Source organism: Sinocyclocheilus rhinocerous, unplaced genomic scaffold (assembly GCF_001515625.1).
Source record: "Sinocyclocheilus rhinocerous isolate Xijiao unplaced genomic scaffold, SAMN03320098_v1.1 scaffold1782, whole genome shotgun sequence".
Lineage (NCBI taxonomy): Eukaryota > Metazoa > Chordata > Actinopteri > Cypriniformes > Cyprinidae > Sinocyclocheilus > Sinocyclocheilus rhinocerous.
The window spans coordinates 238,740-250,591 of record NW_015666960.1 but is presented as its reverse complement, the minus strand read 5'-3'; the positions used below and the strand labels follow the sequence as shown (position 1 = coordinate 250,591).

The 11,852-nt window shown below is 37.6% G+C and overlaps 1 protein-coding gene across 1 annotated transcript in view; it reads right to left on the bottom strand.

Annotated features, from left to right (window-relative positions):
• LOC107733266 (kielin/chordin-like protein) overlaps positions 1–11,852 on the bottom strand; it is a 41,813-nt gene that overhangs the window by 11,050 nt on the left and 18,911 nt on the right. The window contains exons 17-20 of the mRNA XM_016544834.1: positions 11,017–11,035; positions 10,860–10,956; positions 9,460–9,615; positions 769–881 (exon numbers count right to left, since the gene is read on the bottom strand). Coding sequence (XP_016400320.1) covers positions 769–881; positions 9,460–9,615; positions 10,860–10,956; positions 11,017–11,035 — 385 coding nt within the window. The remainder of the gene's footprint in view (positions 1–768; positions 882–9,459; positions 9,616–10,859; positions 10,957–11,016; positions 11,036–11,852) is intronic.

Here is an 11,852-nt window from a genome sequence, read left to right as displayed (position 1 = left end):
GACGCTACTTGACTTCATCCTAAATTAAAGAAAGAAAAAAAAAACTTTGTCTTTCTCTTTATTTATTCCTTCCCTTTCTATCTTGCACTTATTTGAACAATGCCTGAAACTTGGTATTAGGAGCACTTCCTGTGTCTGTTTGCCTCTTTGAGAAGAATCGCTTTATGTATTCCCCAATGGTAAGTCACTTTGGATAAAAACGTCTGCAAAATGACTAAATGTAAATGTGAACCGAGCCCTTTTGTGTTATTATATGACCATAACAGTATCTCCATTAGTAATGATGTGGTTATCATCATATTCACAGTCTTGAAAAGGAAGAAAACAACAAGAGGAAACTAACTGTTAGTGTGCACAACTAAGATCAAGTTATCTGAGGTTAGTGAGTGAAAGTGTACCTGGACACCGGGGACAGCACTCTCCAGGAGGAGTGTATGCATTAGCACACCTCGGTGTCTGACATCCTGGCGAACCACATGTTGTCTGACCATCCTACACACACACACACGCACAAAATTCAGCTTTGCATCAGAGGAATAAATTACATTTTAAAATATATTACAACAGAAAATTGTTATTTCAAATTGCAATAATATTTACGAATATTACTGTTTTTACTGTATTTTTAAAACCAAAATTTAAACATTTAATAAACACTGAATCATTTCAATAGTTGCTCATACTTGCTCGTACAAACCCCGAACGCCGTTTCTGTCTGGTATTAAACATTCATAAAATGTCAAATCTTGGATTTCCAATAGCGTGTACCTGACAGGTGCACGTCTTACAGGCATCCTCCGGGTCCTTGAACGTTTGGCCGTTTTCATACAAGCGCTGATTGTATTGGCACTGCCCACAGGAGTCACCACAGCAATCTCCACCTTCATACAATTATCAACAACTAATCAACTTACTAGATTTAACTGTGACTGATGTAAGGCTAAGCAGGCAGTGTTTCATCCTCTCAGCCTGAATATTCTGTGGCTCTGTTCAAAACCTTAGTGTGATGCCTACCTAGATAGCATTTGTAAGCATTATAGGAACTTCCAGATGTTTTGAAACAGTAGGCAGTATGTGAAACGTTTTTATACCTATTTTTGTCAGTTCTGAGAATAGGACTAAGAGATTTGTTCTTATTAAAATGCAGATATTTTATACATTTTCAGATATAATTTTAAATATACTTAAAAATATAAAAATCTAATACAGATATTAAAATTAATGTGCATATAAATATTTTCCATAAGCTTTTATTTATTTTTCGATATGCTTTTACTATACATTTTTGTGATACTTACAGTACTGACTCATTAGCTTAGCAATACTCTAACTGGAGTAACTCTAATTAGAGTCTAACATCCAACTCTGAAAGTGATTCTCTCAGAGTGATTCAAATCAGTCAGGATTTGGCTAGGATGCTGTCTTACAAGGTAACTGCCTGTGTACAGTATGAAGACACAGAGACAACTCATTTGGGTTTGGAAGAGTGCCACTGTTTTTTCTCTCCGTCTTTCATATTTATTTTCTTTCTCTAACCTGGGGGATTTGGGAAGGGTGCGGGGTAGTGTTGCTTTCGTCAACGAAAATTATGACTAAATATCGTCCCACTGTTGCCAACTAATTTTCAGGGGAAGTTGCTAAAGGAAGGTCGATTTGTTGCTAAAAGTTGCTACATGACTTGGTGATGTCATTGCGTGATGACGTCATTACGTAATCACGACGCAAAATTGTGTCACTACATCAAATCTCAATAAAAAAAATATTTTTATATGTTAATTTAGATTTGTTCCTAAAATAATATAAATGCATAATATAATGTTAAAATATAAATAACTTTTTATATACAACATTGAATTATTGAACATTTACACAGTTTTGAATGATTACAAGTTTTTTTTATGAGGTTGTAAACTAGTAAAACTACACATTCTGAACAATTAAGGCCAAGACCGCAAGTGTGGGTATTTGGACAAGGGGTGAGAGTGCAAGCGCCAGGCTGGCAGCCAGACCCTTCTCTCATGGTCTCACTTCAGGGGCTGCATCAGGTCGCACTGCGCAGACGCAGGCGACGTCACTTCATCAAGCCCCACGCGGCATTATTTAGAAGACAACAACAAACAAAGTTAAGTCTGAAACTTTAAATGTTATGAGGGCAATAGCTGGTAAAGAATGGGGAGCAGAAAGATCTTCAATGATGAAAGTGTATCAAGCTTTGATTAGATCTGTATTTGATTATGGCTGCATGATATATGGTGCGGCGTCAGAGACATTGCTAAAGAAGCTAGATAGAATACAATACAGAGCACTTAGAATGTGTTTAGGAGCAGTCAAATCAACACCGGTAAATGCTTTAATCGTTGAATCGAATGAATTGCCACTGAATTTGCGCAGAGTGAAATTGTCATTGGCATATTGGACATCTATTAAAAGTTATGCTGGAGACAATATTGCTAAAGATGTTTCAAAAGACTGCTGGGAGTATGCGAGTAAAAACGGAAGAGGATTTGGGTGGGATATAAACCAGTTAGCAAAAAAATACCAGATATCTGATATAGTATGCAGTATTTCTCCATTATGGAGTGAAGTGCCCATATGGATAATACCTGAAGCAAAAATTTATCTGGAGATTTTGGACAAGAGAAAGGAATGGGAGAAAATGGGAATACTCAAACGTAATGTATATAGGCATATATCTGGAAGATTTGATTGGTAACTTATATTTCTTATTCTACTTGTTCTTATTCTGTCGTTTTAATTACAATTTTTAAAAAGCTTATAAAATATAATTTTTTAAAGAATTTGACAAAAGATGACATACTTTTAATAAAGTTAGAGGAGTCAAATATCACCTCGTAATGGGAAGGCTACTTTTTGATAAAATTTTGGATAATTGTTTAGAAGGTGCTCCTAAAATTTTGAACGTGCTCCTAAATTTTTTAAGTTAGGAGCACAAGTGCTCCTAAAAAGAAAAGTAAGCGTAGAGCCCTGTACTATATTGACTGGGTTAAATAGAATTGTATTTCTAAAATGAGACTAAAATACAATTTTCATTGACTAAAACTAGACTAAATGTCATCAGTTTTCGTCGACTAAAACTAGACGAAAATAGTCATGGATAATTCTGACTAAAATAAGACTAAAATGCTCAGACTTTTAGTTGACTGAAACTTGACTAGACTAAAAAGAGAATGAACGTGACTAAAACTAATAAAAACTAAAATGACAGCTTCACACAAAGACTAGACTAAAACTAAAATTAAAACAGGCCGCCAAAAACAACACTAGTGCGGGGGTCGGTTTGGGACAGTCCAAGCCCCTTTTAGGCCTACTACACGTCACCTGTCCACCCACACAAGAACATGTTTGGCCAGCGTCAGTCCATGTGGCTCCTTCTTCATATTGAACACCATTCCAAGTACATCCTACATACATGGACACAGAATGCAATGAACACATATACACTACTGTTCAAAAGTTTGGAGTCAGTAATATTTTTTTATGTCTTTAGGGCTATCATGATATCAGATTTTTCACCACACAATTACCATGGCCAAAAGAACTTTGCAATGTCACTTTATCACTCCTATGAGTCTCCCTTGTGGACTTTCTGTGTGAGGGCGCCCTCCGGCGTCGAGTATGAATGAAACATAAATGACATGTATTTGACGCTGTGTAAAACAGTAATATTGTGAAATATTATTACAATTTAAAATAATTGTTTTCAATTTGAATAGTGTGCAGGTGTTCATGATTTCAGCGTTCAAAGTTGCCCAGTAAAGACTAGGAGTAACAATTAGTGCTTAAATAGGGTAAATAAAACTGTGTTGTGGGATCGTTTTAGTTACAAACTTTTTGTGAATTTGAATTAGTGGTTTTTGAAGTCCATTTCGAACCTGCAGAATTTTGTGGTAATTTCGTATAGCGGCCAAATTTAGGTTATATTCTGCTAAGTCGGTCTTTGGTAAGGGGTTATTCTTATGGTTCAGTTGCTTACACAGCTTTTGGATTAAGCCTATGATTAAAAGTGTAGAAATGGAATCAGTAGTAGATATTTTTTGAGAGTCTCCGTCGGAAGAACTGCTTCTATCGTACACAAAAGATTACTCCCATACACAAAAAACTGTTATAAATAGCTAGGCATAGCAATTTAAAACAGACCCTGCATAATGTCCTGAAAGGCAGCCTTATTGAGTTGGGCATTTTACCAATGCCCTACCACTAGTGTGGTAGAAGAAGTGGCTGATCCTGCAAATGCCATTAGGTTAAAAGAACTGGCACTAAGAGAAAAACAAATCGATTTAGAAACGGCAAAACTAGAGTTACGAAAGCATAAATTCGACCATCAGTTTGCTTTAAAACAGATGGAGTTAGAAATGAGCATCAAGGCTGCTGCCCCTGCCCCTAGTGAATTGGATGTTGGCTGAAACCGGAAGGATGGTTCATCCTTTCTGTGAAAAGGACGTTGAAAAATATTTGTCATTTCAAAAGGGTTGCCTTTTCTTTAAAGTCGCCTGAAAATGTTTGGTCATTGCTACTACAATGTGTGATTACTGATTCACACTAATTTTAATGCATAAAGTCGCATTTAAAGAGAAATCATGGGATAGAACTCCTGCTGTTCCACCTGTTCTGGCCTCTCAAAAGTCGACCAGCAATAAGCCTATTGTTATGTCTGGTGACAGCGTGTGTTTTTATTGTAAAGCTTCTAGTCATTTGATTGCAAATTGTCCCACTCTTTAAAAGAATTTTAACCCAAAACCTGTTGGGTTCATTTCGGGTAACCTTCGGGTAACTTCCGTTCAAATCCTGCTGATAATACTTCTGACAGCGCTATTCACTCCGACAAGACCGGTTATGGACCTTTCCTGCAAAGTGGAACTGTGTTTGTTCCCAGTCTGAATAAGCCTGTGCCTGTTCAAATTCTCTGTGACACTGGAGCAGCACTATTGTTTATTTTTAGAGGGGGTCCTGCCATTGTCTGAGGAGACTGGTACCGGCAGCGCTGTCTTAGTCTGAGGTTATGAAATGGGAGTTATGGTGGTTCCGTTACACATTTGAAATCTGAATTGGTGACAGGTGACGTGGTAGTGGGTGTTCGTCCATCTCTTCCAATTCCTGACGTAACCTTCATTTTAGGAGGACTGTGCCTTGAAGTACCCCAATTGTTTCTCGGCATGTGCGGTTACATGCTTTATGGCCAAATCTGCTGATACTTCTATTTCAGATTAGGTGCATTTGTATGACATATTCACTGCAAATCCTAAACTATCCGAATTTTCTTCTGTTGCCCCACAGAAAAAACCTTGAGTGCAAAAAAGAAGGTTTTCAAAGATCGCACAGACTTGGCCATGTCTCCTGATAAATGAATCGCTGCTCAAAGATCAGATTCTACTCTTGCTCCATTGTTTGAATTAATTCGTCCAGAACAGGAGAATGTTGGGTCTTCACAGGTATTCTTTCTCAAAGATGCTATATTGATGAGAAAGTGGGCACCCTCCAATTCTCTTGGTGATACGGTTAGTCAAATTGTGGTTGCAGAAATCTACCGAGACTGATTTTGAATGTGGCACATAATGGTCTAGCTGGTCATTTTGGTGTTGTAGAAACATATGATCAAATTTTGCAAAGTTTTTATTGGCCTGGTCTGAAGAGAGATGTTTCCCGCTATTGTCAAACTTGTCACATTGGTCAAATGGTAGGAAAGCCAAATCAAACTATTCAACCTGCCCCACTTTATGATCATATTACCCCAATTTTACAGTCTCTGCACTGGCATAAGCTACCACTAAATATTGTAGAAACTTAATTTGCTGTAAAGTTGCTTTGCAATGATTTGTATCATGAAAAGCGCTGTACAAATAAACTTGAAACTTGAAACTTTACCCAAATTACGATGGTGTCTGAACTATTTGAGCACATAATAATTGATTGCGTTGGATCTCTTTCATGTTCAAAGTCTGGGTATAAATACCTGCTTGCGGCGACACGTTTTCCTGAGGAAATCCCTATACCATTATAGCAAGAGCGATTTCTAAAGCACTTAAGTTTGTCACACTTTTCAGTTGATCCAAACTGACCAGGGAACGAATTTTACATCTCGTACGTTTTCTAAAGTGCTTAAACGTCTCCATTTTAAGCATAATGTGTCTGCTGCTTGTCACTCTGTAAGTCAGGATGCATTAGAGAGGTTTTACCAGACACTTAAGTCTATGCTTCACGCTTATTGTTTTGAAGTTGAAGTGACGTGAAGTGACGTGAAATGTGGCCAAGTATGGTGACCCATACTCGGAATTAGTGCTCTGCATTTATCCCATCCAAAGTGAATGGGATAAACATAAATGACATGTATTTGACGCTGTGTAAAACAGTAATATTGTGAAATATTATTACAATTTAAAATAATTGTTTCACACACACAGCAGTGAACACACACACCGTGAACACACACCCGAAGCAGTGGGCAGCCATTTTTGCTGCGGCGCCCGGGGAGCAGTTGGGGGTTCGGTGCCTTGCTGAGGTGCCCTTGAGCAAGGCACCGAACCCCCAACTGCTCCCCGGGCGCTGCAGCAAAAATGGCTGCCCACTGCTCTACAACCTTTGGGTTACGAGTCCGACTCTCCAACCATTAGGCCACAACTTCCCCGTAAACGAGACGGGGAAGAAGGAGTTCCATAGTTACTTTTTGCCTCACGTGAAGTGGTACAAGAATCATTTAGGTTTATTCCTGCCAAACTGGTTTTGGACCACACTCCGCTGCAAGCTTGCTATAGTGGTCCTTACGATTATGTTATAGCCTACATACTCCTGATTGCCGTCAAAGTTCCTGAGTTTATCATGTTAATATGATAAAGGCCTACCATGAGAGAAAACCGGGTGCTGAATAGTCAGCCACGTGAGGTGTCTGCTGTAGGGCTGTTCGCCCACGAACAGGTAGACGAAGTGGTAGAGATAGGACCTTCCAGGTGCACAGCTGAAGGAAGACTAAAATATTCTGAGATGGTCGGCGTTGATAGCCTTGTGGGCAACACGACGAAATATAGCGCCGTTACGCTATGGGTGCCCCAAGGTTCGAATCCCTGCTCGAGGACCTTTCCCGATCCCGCCCCCTCCCTCTCTCACTTCACTTCCTGTCAGCTCTACACTGTCCTATGATAATAAAGGCAAAAATGCCAAAAAATAAAACTTTGTCCAAACAGTTGCTGAATTTATCTCCAAATGAGAAAGCTGATATTCTAGAGTCAGTGAGTCAGTTTCTGACTTTGTTCAGTGAATTCCTCGGTCAGACGTCGGTCATTGTGCACGATACTGATGTGGGGTCCACTCAACCTATAAAACCGCACCCATATCATATCAAGAATAGCATCGACATCAGCAATTGTTTTCCCTTCCACCATGTTTAAAGTGTATGCCCCGCACAACTCGGAAATTCGAGTATCAAAATAATGCTGCATTCACACCATATCGTAATTACTGTAATTTCGAAATGACAACACATGACGTTCTACTTGAAGCGGTTCACACCCTTGGACTATCGCACTATCAATGCCTAAACATTTCGCCTAATGAATCTGAGGTGGTCAGGTGGTACCACCTGAGTTGTAGCTATCAGAAAACTCCCAGTTCACAAGTTGTAATTACGAGTTCTACGAGGGCGTGAATGCTTTACAAGTTGGTATATCGTAATTACGTTAATCATGATATGGCGTGAATGCACCTTAATCTCCGAGTTTCCCAGCAGTAAATATGACTAGAGAGGCTGTTCATGTCCATTGTCTAATTCAGGGGTGGGCAAACTTGGCCCTTCCAGGTCACTTTCCTTCAGAGTTTAGCTCCAACTCTAATCAAACACACCTGAACCAGCTAATCATTGTCTTCAAGACTACTAGTAAGCTACAGGCAGGTGAGTTTTATCAGGGTTGGATTAAATCTCTGCAGGGAAGTGGCCTACATAATTTCGTACAACCTCGACATTAGTTACGTTCGAGGCAAAGACAACGTGGTAGCTGATGCCCTATTCAGGATGGGGTAGGTGCATACTGCATAGGTAGGTGTACCGAAAAAAAAATGGAAGTGTTTTGTTTTCTGTGTTTGTGTCGTCTTATGAGCAGATCCCCTACACCTGTGGACCGTATGAGCGTGGCTATAAGAAATCCCGTTGCCACATCAGGGCAGCGGGATTTTCAGCGGTGGTCGAGTTGCGCTCCCCTTTGTTTTGTTTTCTGTTTACCCGACTGTTTTCCTCCCCATCTTATGTTGTTTTTGCTTTGAAGTAAATTCCCCAATTGAACTGAGCCCTTTTGTGTTATGGCTGTGACCGTAACAGTATCTCCATTAGTAATTATGTGGTTATCATCATATTCACAGTCTTGAAAAGGAAGAAAACAACAAGAGGAAACTAACGGTTAGTGTGCACAACTAAGATCAAGTTATCTTCTGACGTTAGTGAGTGAAAGTGTACCTGGACACCGGGGACAGCACTCTCCAGGAGGAGTGTATGCATTAGCACACCTCGGTTGGGGACATGCAGGCGAAACACATGTTGTCTGACCATCCTACACACACACACGTTCATGTAAACAAATTAGCTGATAAAACTGACAGTACTTGTCAAAAGTTTGTAAACATTACTTTTTTAAAAATGTTTTTAATCAGCATATTACAATGATTTCTGAAGAATCATGTTACACTGAAAACTGGAGTAATGATGCTGAAAATTCAGCTTTGCATCAGAGGAATAAATTACATTTTAAAATATATTACAACAGAAAATTGTTATTTCAAATTGCAATAATATTTACTAATATTACTGTTTTTACTGTATTTTTAATTAAATAAATTCAGCCTTGGTGACTGCAAGATACTTCATTAAAACCAAAATGTTAAACATTTAATAAACACTGAAACATTTAAATAGTTGCTCATACTTGCTCATACAAACCCTAAAGCCCGTTTCTGTCGGTAGGGTTACGTCACGGACACTACGTCCATATTTTTATACAGTCTATGGTTTTTATACCTATTTTTGTCAGTTCTGAGAATAGGACTAAGAAATTTGTTCTTATTAAAATGCAGATATTTTATACATTTTCGGATATAAATTTAAATATACTTAAAAATATTAAAATATAATACAGATATTAAAATAAATGTGCATACAAATATTTTCCATAAGATTTTATTTATTTTTTTACATGCTTTTACTATACATTTTTGTGATACTTACAGCACTGACTCATTAGCTTAGCAATAATCTAACTGGAGTAACTCTAATTAGAGTCTAACATCCAACTGTGAAAGTGTTTCTCTCAGAGTGATTCAAATCAGTCAGGATTTGGCTAGGATGCTGTCTTACAAGGTAACTGCCTATGTACAGTATGAAGACACAGAGACAACTCATTTGGGTTTGGAACAGTGCCTCTGTCTCTTTTTGTGTCTCTTTCTACATTTTCTTTCTCTTACCTGGGGGATTTTGGAAGGGTGCGGGGGTCGGTTTGGGACAGTCCGAGCCCCTTTTAGGCCTACTACACGTCACCTGTCCACCCACACAAGAACATGTTTGGCCAGCGTCAGTCCATGTGGCTCCTTCTTCATATTGAACACCATTCCAAGTACATCCTACATACATGGACACAGAATGCAATGAACACATATACACTACTGTTCAAAAGCTTGGAGTTGGTAAGATATTTTAAATATCTTTAGGGCTGTCATGATATCAATTTTTTCACCACACAATTACCATGGCCAAAAGAATGAACAATAACGATATATTATTAAAAATAACAAAAATGTATATAATAAATATAGTATATAATAAATTATATATATTGTTTATATAAATAAATATATATAATATATAAATGTAAATTATATTAATAATAATTTATATTAATAATAATGTATACTGTATATGAGTATTTGAATGTTCTTCTGTGAACTGCTGTGTTCTTATCACAGAATGCGGCAGAAATTAAACTATTTTATAGAAGTCTATTCAGTGATAAAGACTGTGTCAGTTAGCATTACATTTTAAATATACATAATCCTTATGAATAATAACAGAGATGGATTGAAGAACACAGATAAACCATATACTGTTGCAATCATATGTTAATTCTGTTCACATTTCATCAGTCATAACATTTCTTTCTGCATTTTATTCAGCTACAGCCATAGCTGGATGCCATTGTCCATATAAGGGATTTCCTGGAAAGTAATTTGTTTTATCACTCCTATGAGTCTTGCTTGTGGACTTTCTGTATGAGGGCGCCCTCCGGGGTCGAGTATGAATGAAACATAAATGACGTGTTTGACTGGTGTCTACTTCTCATTTTGAAATGTGACCCTGGACCACAAAACCAGTCATAAGGGTCAATTTTTTTATTTACACATTATTACATAATCTAAAAGCTGAATGAATAAGCTTTCCATTGATGTATGGTTTGTTATGATAGGACATCTGACGGTGCAAAAAAATCAAAATATTGAGAAAATCGCCTTTAAAGTTGTCCAAATGAAGTTCTTAGCAATGCATATTACTTATCAAAAATTAAGTTTTGATATATTTATGAGTATAAATATAAGAAACATTTATTATCATCCAGTCGTTCTGCTTAATATTTTTCATACATTTTTCAGGATTCTTTGATGAATAGAAAGCTCAAAAGAACAGCATTTATTTGAAAAAAATCTTTTGTAACAATATAAATGTCAATATAAAATGTCACTTTTAAACATTTTAAAGGATTAATTTCTTTCAAAAACAAATTATTGACCCCAAACATTTGAATGATACTGTATGAGAGAATGCGTTTCATGTTAAAGTTAGTGGCAGCAGTATGTACTGCAGAATGTCTTACCGCTGCACACTGGACAGCAGGTGTTAGGAGGGGCTGGATTGGGAACGGCACAGCTCAAAAGTGAGCATCTTTCCTGATGACATCTCACGTTACCATTCTAACAAAAAAAAACCAATAGAATGTTACACAAGAATCAATGACTTAAGTGACGTCAAACCTCAGTTTTTGTCATGTTCCTGAGATGAAGTCAATACAAGACTTCATAAAAATACATAGTGCACGAATCATATGGAATTGTCCTTTTTGGACAAATTATTATTATTTTTTTTTAAATATTCTTTTAATTTACTTAAAATTTTGTCATGTCATATTCGGCAATTTTAGCAAATAATGCTATATCATTTTAAGTCAACATTTTATTTTATGCAAAATAAAACAAATATTTTAACATTTTATTTATAAATTTAAACATGTCAACTTTATCTTTAATTAAATTGAAAAAAAATATTGTCGAAATCACTGACAAAATAAAAAAACAACCATTTTCATCAGTAATTTCATTGATTATCCTTGCTTGAAACTGAATAGACAGTAGCTCTTTTCACTCGATGGGCCCTATCATACACCTGGCGCAATGCGGCGCAAGGCGCGGCGCAAGTGTTTTTGCTAGTTTCAGCCCGACGCAGTTCTCATTTTCCCGTCCTGCGCCGCGTTGTTTAAATAGCAAATGCATTTGCGCCCATTTGTGCGCCCATGGGCGTGCTGGTCTGAAAACTAGGTGTGTTCAGGCGCATTGTTGGCGCGTTGCTATTTTGAGGAACTGAAAATAGACTGCGCCATAGACCAACTCAAACCTGGTCTAAAGTCTGGCACAAAATATTTTTTCTTTGTTATTTAAAGAGCGCGTTAGTAATATGCGCCTATAGGCGGGTGCACAACGGGTGTACACTTTGCTTATTACACACACAGGGACGCGCAGCAGCACACAAACATTTTTAAAAATGAAAAATTACATTCCACCATGTAAATAGCGAATCCGCCATGGCGCGAGCG